We start from the raw sequence: 13,279 nt of genomic DNA, 5'->3' as shown, positions 1-13,279 counted from the left end.
GATAAAGGACTAATATTTGGGCTAAGTCTATAGTGGAAGGGGGTCAGGGTATCCAGTTTGGACTCTGAGTAGGTGCAGTTGGTAATGGGAGGGGCTTGGGGTATGAAGGCATGAGGAGACCTCCTGTTCTGATGACAGTGCTGCTCTGGAGCACAGCTCTATCCAACAAGCAGCCCTGGACTCTCCCTGGCTACAGTCCCAGCACTGCCACACAGCAGCAGCACAGTGCCCAAGCTGCCAGAGCACTCAGGGCTTGCCCCAGCACAGCGGCTCAGCAGGAGAGGCTGGAAGGGAAGAAAGAGCAACTGAGGACAGCCCAAGCTCTGGGGCTCCCTGGCACTGCTGCTGTGCTGGGACTCTGCTCCTCCACCTCTGCACACAGGCACTGCCCTGTAGCTCCACAGAAGCCTTGGAGGAAGGGACTCAGAGAAACAACTCCTTGCAGTGTCCTTTCTTGTGTTGATCACACAGGGAGCACAGCTCCTCATGTCTGCAGCCCCTGGGTCACACCAGACAGGACAACACTGAAGCAGAAATGGTATGAAGAAAGACATTTATGTGGGAACAACATTCTCACAAGGGAAACAGCACCAGCAGCAGCCAGAACACGAGCAGCCAGGCTGGGCTTGCACTGAGTGACATCAGAACTGCTCTGCTGGGGAAGACAGAGCGTTTATTGCTTCTGAAAGCATCCAGGGATCAATTTACTCAGGGCAGCTTTCAGCTCCTGGTTCCTCAGGCTGTAGATGAGAGGGTTCACTGCTGGAGGCACCACTGAGTACACAACTGAGACCCCCAGGTCCAGGGATGGGGAGGAGAAGGAGGAGGGCTTCAGATAGGCAAAGAAGCCAGTGCTGATAAACAGGGAGACCACAGCCAGGTGAGGGAGGCAGGTGGCAAAGGCTTTGTGGCGTCCCTGCTGAGAGGGGATCCTCAGCACTGCCCTGAAGATCTGCACATAGGACACCACAATCAACACAAAACAGACAAAGACTAAGGAGACACCAATGACAATTACCCAAATTTCCCTGAGGTAGGATGTGGAGCAGGAGAGCTTGAGGATCTGGGGCACTTCACAGAAGAACTGCGCCACAGTATTGCCCTGGCAGAGGGGCAGGGAAAATGTATTGGCTGTGTACAGCAGAGCATTGAGAGCCCCACAGGCCCATGCAGCTGCTGCCATGTGGAGACAAACTCTGCTGCCCAGGAGGGTCTCATAGTGCAGGGGTCTGCAGATGGCAATGTAGCGATCGTAAGACATGGTGGTGAGGAGAAAATACTCTGCTGACATTAGGAAGATGAAAAAGAAGAACTGGAGAACACATCCTGTGTAGGAGATATCCCTGATGTCCCTCAGGGAATTGTCCATGGATTTGGGGACAGTGGTGGAGATGGCACCCAGGTCAAGGAGGGCAAGGTTGAGGAGGAAGAAGTACATGGGGGTGTGGAGGTGGTGGTCCCAGGCTATGGTGGTGATGATGAGGCTATTGCCCAGCAGGGCAGCCAGGTAGATGGCCAGGAAGAGGCAGAAGTGCAGGAGCTGCAGCTGCCTTGTGCCTGAGAATGGCAGGAGGAGGAAGTGGGTGATGGAGCTGCTGTTGGCCATCTGCTGCCTCTGGCCATGGAGACCTGTCCAAGAAGGGAAAGGCAGTGACAAGTCAGAGCGCACTTCTCTGAGAGCAATGATTGCAGTGCTCATAGAACACCTCCCCGCTGAGCTTCAGGAGGAATGGATCAGCTCATTACCCATCACTACCAACTAATTTCAGAGTTCATCAGAGCTTCAAGTGCAGCAGGGACCCAGAATTGCCATGAAGATTCCTCTGGAGTCAGAACAGAAAGTGACCAAGAGCCCAATCCCAGGAAACAAGAGTCCCAGGGAACAGGAGTCCCATGGCGAGGTGGAGAAATAGGGAACAGCTCTGCAGTACTACAGAGACAGTGAAGGGAAGAGAGAAAAGCAGAGGAGCTGGGGATGAAGCCTTCTCCTTACCCAGCTCTGATCACTGCTGCTCACAGGGTGGAAGTGAAGGGCTTTGGTCCTCCTTCTGTGTGCACACTCCAGGAGACTTCAGCTGAGCATCAGCTGCTGAGATGGAGATGCCTCCAGGAGCTACAGCTGTAGTGTCCTGCACCCACAGCCTCATTGTGTCAGTGACTGCAGTGACTTCTCCTCCAGTGAGCTCTCAGTCACCCTCCCAGTCCTGGCGACCTTGAAGCTCTCTCTGCCTTCCTCATCTCTCTGAGATCCTCTGGCAGTGTCCTCAGCCCTGCTGTTCAGAGGAGCTGCTCCTGGCCAGAGCTGTCTCCTTCAGCACTGCCTGCTTGTCAGCAGCTCCCTCCAGCCCAGGAGTGCGGCCCAATTGGGCAGCAGAGGACCAGCCCATGGTGTTTTAATACCTGCTTGGTTGGCTTTTGGTGCCCTCTAAACCTGAGGGACTGAGAGGAAGCTGATGAAACCTCTGCAGAAGTCAAAGTCAGATTCAAACTCTGTAGTTTCTTCTACTCTTAATGGGTCCCAGTGGAGCATACTGGGAAGGTGTCCCCAGGGTCTGGTTAGAGCAGAAGGAGAGAGTGGATGAAAGGAGGCACTGAAGCATCACCAGGCTGTGGTGAGAGCAGAGAACTGAGGCAGTGCTGACAGGTCAGGACAAGCAGCTTCAAGGTGGCTCTACAGCTGAGGAAACCTGGAGGGAATTCCTTGATCCAAAGGGCCAAGCCCTGACCCCCAGCCCCTGGCAAGGCAGATCCTGTCCCTCACCTGTGGTTCTGAGCTAAGCTGGTTGCAGTGGGGAGTGAGGGTGAGCAGTGAGCAGGGTAGGACCTTGTCAGGTTTTGCTGTGGTTTGCTGCCGAAAAGTAACAAAATGTACCTTTAAAAATATCCTTTACCAGATGCTTTTTGCAATTAAAAACCTCTCCAATTAGCTGCAGAAACCTTGGCAATAATTAGAGGTTCAGCAGTATTTAATGAGCCCCATGGAGTATTTGGGGCTGATTACATCATCCTGAGGTACTGCCAGGAGACTCTGCCAAGGTACTGCCAAGAAGCTTCTCAAGAAGTCCAAGTCAGAAGAAAACTCCAAAGTATCTTGAAGCACTGATTGGCCTCACTGAGGCTTGTTACTGACAAAGGCTCCCCAGGGACTCATTAGAGCAGCTTGTTAGAGGCCAGGATTGCAGGGAGACAAAGTCAAAGTACAAGGGAGAAAAACTTGCCTTTGGTCTAGGAAGCAGAAAGGCCAAGCCCTGAGCACTGCCCTTGGAATAGAAGAACCTGAAAGCCTCAAAGCCAAGTTTCTCCTCACAGGCCTTGGTGGCAGAGGCAACTGCCAGAGCCAAGGGGACAAAGATCTTGGTCCTGTTAGGCCTCTCAGCTTGACAGAACCCTTGGCCTTCCCTACTGCAGCCTGTCCTACACTGTCCCATGCCTGCTGCTCTTTCCCTTCAATAGCTGGGATGAATGCACAAAGAGATTTCAGAAGACAAATTAAGTCTACACAGCCTCTGAAGTGCAAACCCCTCCAAGAACAACCCTAGCAGAGTGAACAGAAGATGAAGTTTCAGCAAGTGAGGCATATGTAAGATGCCATCTACCAGCACAGGGACAATAAACTACTGGCTGAAAACAGCAAATAGAATCACTAACAGTCTTAGAAGCTGGTAGAAGTGTCACAGACTCACAGAAACATTCAGGTTGCAAAAGACTCTCAGGATCACCAAGTCCAACCCAGAACCCTACTCTGCAAGGGTCACTCATGAATCGTATCTCCAAGCATCGCATCCAAACCACCTTTAAATACATCCAGGGTTGGGGACTCCCCCACCTCCCTGGGCAGCACATTCCAGTCCCTGACCACTCTTTCAGTGACAAAAAATATTTCATACTGTCCAGTCCAAGCCTCCCCTGTTGCAGCTTGAGGCTGTTCCCTCTTGTTCTGTTGCTAATTACCTGTAAGAAGGGATCAACATCAACGTTTCTTCATGATGTCCTTTCAGGCACCTATAGAGAGTCACAAGATGTTCCCTCAGCCTTCATCAGTCACTCTTCATCAGAATTTATTCTCCAGGCCGTTCCCCAGCTTCCCTGCCCTCCTCTGCACTGGCTCCAGCATCTCCACATCTCTCTTGGATTGTGGTGCCCAAAACTGGACACAACACTTGAGCTGTGGCCTCACCAGAGTGGAGTACCAGGGGACAATCAGAATACAGTAGATCGCATTACTCCTGAGATTCCAGTCACAGCCTTAGACTACTATCCAGCAAGGATGCTTGAAATCAGGATGACACAGGGGTATCAGGCAATACCTTACAGCCAATATATATCTGCACATTGGCCACAGCAACCCCATGCAGTGCCAGAGGCTGGGGTCTGAGTGGCTGGAGAGTGGCCAGGCAGAGAGGGACCTGGGGGTACTCGGGTACTGCTTCTCAGTCTCTGAGATTCATGGACTCGGCACCAAAGCCACTGGGCTGATCCTCTGCTGCTGAGCCATGCCAGGCTCCTGGGCTGGAGGGAGCAGCTGGCAAGCAGGCAGCGCTGCAGGAGACAGCTCTGGCCAGGAGCAGCTCCTCTGCACAGCACAGCAGGGCTGAGGACACTGCCAGAGGATCTCAGGAAGATGAGGAATGCAGAGAGAGCTTCAAGTCTGTCTGGACTGGGAGGGTGGCTGAGAGCTCACTGGAGGAGAAGTCACTGCAGTCACTGACACAGTGAGGCCAATCAGTCTTAGACTACTATCCAGCAAGGATGTTTTAAACCAGGATGACACAGGGGTACCAGGCAATGCCTAACAGCCAATATGTGACCGGTTTAGGCTACACAGATCGGTAGGTCAGTGAGAATGAAACTTTAAATTTTAGCTTTAGTTTAGTTTGAGTCTCAGTCTGCTTTTCTCAGTCAGTCTGTCTGTTTCAGTCACAGAATCACAGTATCAGCAAGGTTGGAAGGGACCTCAAAGATCATCAAGTCCAACCTATCACCCAAGACCTCATGACTAGACCATGGCACCGAGTGCCACATCCAATCCCCTCTTGAACACATCCAGGGATGGTGACTCCATCTGCCTGGACAACTGCTTCTCTCTCTGTGCTTGGCTGACCTTCAGCTAATGAGATAAGAAATTAATTATTTTGTTTTCTTCCCTTAGCATGGGCTTTGAACTAACAGAATTTCCCCAATAATTCCTTTCTCTCTCTCTAACCCTTTATGGGAAAAAAAAGAGGAAAGGGGAAAAGGAGTTTCTGGAGGGACCCTCCTCGATGGAGGTTTTCCTGTGTCACATTCTTTGCTGTATACCTTTGTTTATACTGTAAATACTGTATATTGTGTATATATTCATCACATTTCATTCTGCCTGTCAACATAGCTCTTTTCCATCTGCTCCTCCGACTGACTCAGCCATGGTTTTTGTGTATGTGGGAGAACTGAACTTTCTTGCACCACCACCCAATATATATCTGCACATTGGCCACAACAACCCCATGCAGTGCTACAGGCTGGGGTCAGAGTGGCTGGAGAGCAGCCAGGCAGAGAGGGACCTGGGGGTGCTGGTTGATGGTAGGCTTAACATGAGCCTGCAGGGTGCCCAGGCGGCCAAGAGGGCCAATGGCATCCAGGCCTGCATCAGGAACGGTGTGGCCAGCAGGAGCAGGGAGGTCATTCTGCCCCTGTACACTGCACTGGTTAGGCCGCACCTTGAGTCCTGTGTCCAGTTCTGGGCCCTTCAGTTTAGGAAGGATTTTGACTTGCTGGAGCGTGTCCAGTGAAGGGCAATAAAGTTGGTGAGGGGTCTGGAGCACAGCCCTATGAGAAGACTGAGGGAGCTGGGGTTGCTTAGCCTGGAGAAGAGGAGACTCAGGGGTGATCTTGTTGCTGTCTACAACTACCTTAAGGCAGGTTGTAGACAGGCAGAGTTTGGTCTCTTCTCCCAGACAGCCAGTACCAGAACAAGAGGACACAGTCTTAGGCTGCACCAGGGGAGGTTTAGGCTGGATGTTAGGAGGAAGTTCTACACAGAGAGAGTGATTGCCCATTGGAATTGGCTGCCCGAGGAGGTGGTGGGGTCACCATCACTGGAGGTGTTCAGGAGGAGAATTAATAGGGTTCTTGGTTGCATGGTTTAGTTGATTAGGTGGTGTTGTGTGGTGGGGTCGAAGGGTAAGGCCAAGAAGCCTCCTCCCTTCCCCCTTGTAAGGTAAAGGGAAAGAAAATTGAAGGGAAAGGAAAAAAAAACTCACAAGCTGAATTAGCAAAGCAGTGGAGCTATATATTTACAAAGCAATGTAGGGTATGCAGGGGAATATATACAGATTTACAATATCTACAATATATACAAAGATATACAATAAAGTAACACAGAAATGAGAGTAACCCCCCTTGCCGAGGGGTTCCCCACCTCTGCTCTCCCCTCTCTCCCCCCCCTTTCCCCAGAATGGGATAGAAAGAGAAAGAAAAGAGAGGAAAAAAAGTTAGAAGCAGTTTGTGTTAATTGGAAAGGAGTTAATACAGGCCTGGTATCTGGACTTCAAGGCCGAGGCCTTGGCAGAAAGCCCAGTACAGAGACAGAGCTGCACTGTGGAGGAGCGGAAGCAAGACTGAAGATAAAGTACTGGAAAAACCCAGTATACCCTCCTGCTGTCCCAGTTCAGAAGGTGCTTCCTCCCACTTCACCAATGAAATTAGTTTAGATTATTCCTTCCGTTTACCAACTTCCGTCCACCATATTCCCTTTCTTAAGGGGGCAACGTCAACCAGTCACAGTCCACCCCTTCTAAACAATTTCATTGGCTGTTCATACTGTCCATCCAATCCAAAACGATATTTACAGTTCGTGAGTAAAGTTCATAGTCCATTCCGGCTATGCTCAGATGTAGATGATTCAAAAGTCCAAGAAAATCAGAAAATGAGAAAAATGGAAAACAGTTCATTTCTTCGCTGACAAAGTGAAGAAAAGGGAAACAGGGATTCTCAGGGTCTCTTACTTGACTCAGGGCTCTCAGGGATCTCAGGGTTCGTGCACCGTAGATTCCTCGTTGATTCTTCCTTTGGACGCGATGTAGCTGTACAACAGTTTAAAATTAACCTCTTTCAGCTAAAGTTAAATTTCTTTGTGGAATACACTGAATTTCACCATTCTCTTGCATTACTCAATAAGTGTGACCCAGACCTTCAGCTGAAACCACCCCTCGGATAGGTTTAGCCTCTCCTGAGGGTGAAAATACCCAAACAGTTTTACCTAACAGATTCTTTTCTCTAACAACAGGAACTCTATCACCTTCCACTTTCCGTAGCAGATCTGAATGTGCAGGTCCAGCTCGGTTCACTGAACGTCTACTATTTACCAGCCAGGTTGCTTGTGCTAAATGTTTTTCCCAGTTTTTCAAAGATCCACCCCCCATGGCTTTAAGAGTGGTCTTCAACAAACCGTTGTAGCGTTCAATCTTCCCTGAAGCTGGTGCATAGTAGGGAATGTGGAATATCCACTCAATACCGTGCTCTTTGGCCCAGGTCTTTATAAGGTTGTTCTTGAAATGAGTTCCGTTGTCTGACTCAATCCTCTCTGGAGTTCCGTGTCTCCACAGGATTTGTCTCTCCAGACCAAGAATGGTGTTGCATGCAGTTGCATGTGGAACTGGATAAGTTTCCAACCATCCAGTGTTTGCCTCTACCATAGTAAGCACGTATTGCTTACCAGAACGAGAACGTGGTAGAGTGATGTAGTCAATCTGCCAAGCTTCACCATACTTGTACTTGGACCATCTGTCACCATACCACAAGGGCTTAAGTCGTTTTGCCTGCTTGATAGCAGCACAAATGTCACAGTCATGGATGACTTGTGTGATAGCATCCATGGAAATGTCTATGGATCTGTCACGCGCCCATTGGTATGTTGCATCTCTGCCTTGATGTCCTGACGAATCGTAAGCCCACCGAGCTAAGAACATCTCACCTCGGTGTTTCCAGTCGAGATCAAGACTAGAGTCCATGTCTACTTGAGAAACTCTTGCAGCTAGATCTGCCTGATGGTTGTGTTGCTGTTCCTCAGAAGCTTTGCTCTTAGGAATGTGAGCATCGATGTGTCTCACTTTCACTGGAATTCTCTCGATTCGATCAGCAATGTCCTGCCACAGGTCGGCTGCCCAAATGGGTTTTCCTTTCCTCTGCCAACCACTCTTCTTCCAGTTCTTTAGCCAACCCCATAGAGCATTGGCTACCATCCATGAGTCGGTGTAGAGATAAAGCTTTGGCCATCTCTCACGTTCAGCTACGTCGAGAGCTAGCTGGACAGCTTTTACCTCTGCGAACTGACTGGATTCTCCTTCTCCATCCTTCGCCTCTGCAACTCAGCGTGTTGGACTTCACACTGCAGACTTCCACCTTCGCTTGTTTCCAACAAGACGACAGGAACCGTCTGTGAACAAAGCATATTTCTTTTCATCATCACAAAGGTCATTGTAAGGAGGAGCTTCCTCAGCACGAGTCACTTTCTCCTCTGGAGGTTTAGCACAGTTGATGCCTTCAGGCCAACTTGAGATCACCTCCACTAGACCAGGTCTTTCAAGATTTCCCATTCGAGCTCTCTGTGTTATCAGAGCCATCCACTTGGACCAGGTTGAGTCTGTGGCATGATGTGGTGTGGATCCTTTGCCTTTGAACATCCAATTCAAAACTGGTAATCTGGGAGCTAAGAGAAGTTGTGATTCAGTTCCAATCACTTCAGAAGATGCTTTTACTCCTTCATAGGCAGCTAGAATTTCTTTCTCTGTTGGAGTATAGTTAGCCTCTGAACCTCTGTAACCTCGACTCCAGAAACCAAGAGGTCGTCCACGTGTCTCACCTGGAGCTTTTTGCCACAAGCACCAGGTTGGACCATTGTCACTTGCAGCCGTGTACAAAATGTTCTTAATGTCTGGACCATCTCGTACAGGTCCCAGACCCATTGCTTGAATCACCTCTTGCTTTATCTGGTCAAAGGCTGCTTGTTGTTCAGGTCCCCAGTGGAAATGGTTTCTCTTTCGAGTCACATCATACAGAGGTTTCACAATCTGACTGTATCCAGGAATGTGCAGTCTCCAAAATCCCACTATCCCTATGAAACGTAGGGTCTCTTGCTTGTTTGTGGGACTTGCCATGGTAGAGACTGTATTTACCACATCCACTGGAATGTGTCGGCGTCCATCCTGCCACCGCACTCCCAGAAATTGAATCTCTGTGGTAGGTCCTTTCACCTTGTCTCGCTTGATGGCAAAACCTGCATTCAGAAGAATGTCAATGATTTTGTTACCTTTCTCGAAGACTTCCTCAGCAGTTTTACCCCAGACGATGATATCATCGATGAACTGGATGTGTTCTGGAGCACCGCCTTTCTCCAGAGCATCGTGGATCACTGCATGACAGATGCTTGAGCTGTGGATCCAGCCCATTGGCAGTCTGTTGAAAGTGTACTGGATTCCTCTCCAGGTGAAAGCAAACTGAGGCCTGCATTCCTCTGCTATGGGAATAGAGAAAAATGCATTAGCAATGTCTATGGTAGCATACCATTTGGCCTCTTTGGATTCCAGCTCATACTGTAGTTCCATCATGTCTGGTACTGCTGCACTCATAGGTGGTGTCACTTCATTTAGGGCTCGGTAGTCTACTGTCAGACGCCAGTCTCCATTCTGCTTCCGCACAGGCCACACTGGACTGTTGAAAGGTGAATGAGTTTTGCTGACGACTTTCTGACTCTCCAACTGACGAATCAGATTCTGAATGGGCAACAAAGAGTCACGGTTGGTTCTGTATTGTCTGTGATGCACAGTCTGAGAAGCAACTGGCAATTTAATGTCCTGTATCTTATGTTGTCCCACAACTGCAGATTCATCGGAAAGTTCAGGTCTGGTGGACAGCTTCAATTTTTGTCCATCAATTTCTATTGAAGCTACTCCAAAAGCCCATTTGTAACCTCTAGGGTCTTTGAAACGCCCTTCTCTCAGAAAATCAATTCCCAAAATACAAGGTGCGTCAGGTCCGGTCACAACTGTATGCTTCCTCCATTGTTTACCAGTTAAACTTATGTTAACCTCTACCTTACTTAACTCTTGAGATCCACCAGTGACTCCCAGAATAGTTATAGACTCTGATCCCTGATAATTTGATGGTATTATGGTGCACTGAGCTCCTGTGTCAACCAAGGCCCTGTACTTCCGAAATTGTGAAGTGCCAGGCCACTGGATGTACACATCCCAATAGATTCTGTTATCTCTGTTATCCCTCTCCTCCCCCTGGCGGGAGGCAGGGCACCCCTAGTTATGGGGAACATGCGCACATGTGCATTGCACATATTGTGCAGGGTTATAACTTTGCATGTTATAACTGGAGCCACTGTTGGAGCCATAAGAGTCGTTCTGGGGAACTGTGGAAGTAACAGCTACCCTTCTGGTATTGCTACCTTGGGTTCTGCCACTTTGCAATTCCCTCAGTCTCCTGAAAAGATTAGAAGTTGGTTGGCCATCCCAGCGGTTCATGTTCTCACCAAACTGATCACGCAGAGTTATCCAAATAGTTCTACGTGATTGCCTTGGTGGTCTGTTTTGGAACAACCTGTTTTGGAATGTCCTGTTTTGGAATGTCCTCCTTGGAGGACATGTATTCCTCACAGATGAGACTTGTACCCACCTGGAGGAAGAATTGAAATTATCCCTTTGTGCCAATTGGGATATGGAATTTCTAAATTCATCTTTTAACTCTCTCATGCAATTCTCAATCTTTCCAGACAGAGTTTCAATGGCTGAAACCAAAGAACCACGTGTCATGCTATCCTCCAATTGTCTCATTTGATCACTGAATTGGCCAACCGTGGGAGAAGCTCCACCATAACTTCTTGACACAATTCTGCTTGCCAGAATGTTTGCATAATTAGAAGGAGCAAGTTTGATGATCTTTTTAGCAAGACCAATACCCACAGGAATGTCATCAAGATTCAGAGTTTCATGTTCACCATAGAGTAGCTCTCTAACAGCAAATTCTCTCAAGCGCTTAATTCCCTCATCTATGGTAGTCCAGGGTTTAGGATTCCATGGAAGATCATCTCGGGAAGGGTATCTCAGGGCAACCGCCATTAAAAGGCGTATCCACAGATTAACCTTACCGAGAGCTTCGCCTAGATGTCTATCTATTCCATTGTCCCTTGAGAGAGTTCCTAACTGAGCTGCTGACTTGTCTCCAGCTGTTAGAGCTGAAGCACCTGTATCATAACACCTACTAAGCCAAGCTAGAACTGGCTCCTTATCTGCCCTGGTGAAATCTTTACGGACATAACGCAATTCCTCCCGTGGAGAAGAACACTCCATAATATCATCTTGGTCTTCATCTCCCTGAATTCTTTGCCCATATAATCCTGCTGTCATTCTCCTAAGGATCTCTTTAAGCTGAGAACCACTTTTGCCAGCTGCTTTCCTAACTTCATCTCTATCCTGCTTTGATCTCACTAGGTTAGCTAGATCTTTAAAACAAACCTTCTCTTCCTCCTGAGCAGGATCTTTTAGAGTAGAGGGCCCCTCACCAGGATCAGTCTCCTCCTCTTCTTCTCCATCTTTGGCCTTTCCACCTCTAGTCTTTAAAGGAGCTACCTTAACTGGAGCTGTGTTTGAATTTACAGCCACCTTAATGGAAGCTGACAGGTCCTGAGATAAATCAGCTGCTGGGGCAGTGACTTCCGGTCCCACCGAGGGTGTGGGCGGAAGTGACGTTGCTCCATTACTGGCCGACGGAGAAGAAGAAGAAGGAGAAGGAGTGGGAGAAGGAGTAGGCGCCATGTTGATACCAGCCGATGCCCTTGGCTGCTTGCCAGAATCAGCAAAGTCATTTAGAGCTGCCTTACCAATTAACTTTTTAGCCTTCTTTTTAACTGACATGGATTCTCCACAGTCCTCGTCACTAGATGACTCTGGGACTGATCAAGAGCCACGGCGTTTTCTTTTTGATCTAGTTTTAATAACAAAACACGCCCTGGACACCTTTCTCTCTCGCCGCAAAGAGACCAGCAGATACACGTTAATTATCACTGAAAGCAGGATTATACACATCAAATAAATCACCTTTGGATCCCAGGCATCACCTAAAGTTACTGTCTCCTCAGGCGGAATCTTAAAACCCTTTATCTCAATTGGGAGAGTGGTAGAGGTAACATTCCTGTATCTCACTGGCCATAAGATATTAATACATTTTCCATACCATAATTTAACTTTATACATAACCCACATATAAATTGTCCGCACCAAATATTTACCCAGGTAATCCAAAATCAAACCCAAACAATACCTGTAAACCAGAGCCCCAAAAATTGAAAAGAATAATCGCTCCACAAAACACAATACCTTCATGTTTGCTAATTCAGCTAGAAAACACTAAATCAATCAAATAATAAATTAAACTAATTATCTGCCCCACGTTGGGCGCCAATAAAAAAATGTGGTGGGTGGAAGGGTAAGGCCAAGAAGCCTCCTCCCTTCCCCCTTGTAAGGTAAAAGGGAAAAAAAAATTGAAGGGAAAGGAAAAAAAAACTCACAAGCTGAATTAGCAAAGCACTGAAGCTATGTTTACAAAGCAATGTAGGGTATACAGGGGAATATTTACAAATTTACAATATCTACAATATATACAAAGATATACAACAGAGTAACACAGAAATGAGAGTAACCCACCTCGGCAGAGAGGGGGTTCCCCACCTCCACTTTCCCCTCTCTACCCCTTTCCCCAGATTAGGTCAGAAGAGAGAGAGAGTGAAAGAAAGAAGTTAAAAGCAGTTTTGTGTTAATTGGAAAAGCAGTTAATACAAGCCAGTATCTGGACTTCAAGGCCGAGGACTTGGCAGAAAGCGCAGCACAGAGATAGCTGCAGAGCTGCTGCACCGTGGAAAGGCAGAGACAAGACTGACATAAAAGTCCTGGAAATGTCCAGTTCACTCCCAGTTCCGAAGGTGCTTCCTCCCACTTCACCAATGAAATTAGTTTAGATTATTCCTTCCGTTTATCAACTTCCGTCCACCATATTCCCTTTCTTAAGGGGGCAACGTCAACCGGCCACACCATCTGATCTAACTTCTGGAGGCAGTCAAAATGAGTATTTGAATTCTTCCCTATCTTATTCCTGTGCTGAGATACAGGCTGCTCCAACCTGCTGTTAAATGCTTGATTTCGAGAGTGATCGAAACTAATGAAAACATTGTTGGGGTAAAACCTAAAGGGAAAGGATTAGCACCAAATTGCATTTGCCATCTGATCTCACTTCTAGAGGC

The 13,279-nt window shown here is 48.0% G+C and overlaps 1 protein-coding gene across 1 annotated transcript; it reads right to left on the bottom strand.

Moving 5' to 3' along the window:
• Positions 1-673: 673 nt before the first annotated feature.
• Positions 674-1,606, bottom strand: LOC137456499 (olfactory receptor 14A16-like). Its single transcript, XM_068167964.1, has one exon. The coding sequence runs from the start codon at positions 1,604-1,606 to the stop codon at positions 674-676; it is 933 nt and encodes a 310-aa protein (XP_068024065.1).
• Positions 1,607-13,279: the final 11,673 nt, after the last annotated feature.

Source organism: Melanerpes formicivorus, unplaced genomic scaffold (genome assembly GCF_026170545.1).
Source record: "Melanerpes formicivorus ecotype bairdi unplaced genomic scaffold, bMelFor1.0.p_v2 SCAF_126, whole genome shotgun sequence".
NCBI lineage: Eukaryota > Metazoa > Chordata > Aves > Piciformes > Picidae > Melanerpes > Melanerpes formicivorus.
Note: the sequence above shows the minus strand (reverse complement) of the source record. Positions and strands in the feature narration are given on the sequence as shown.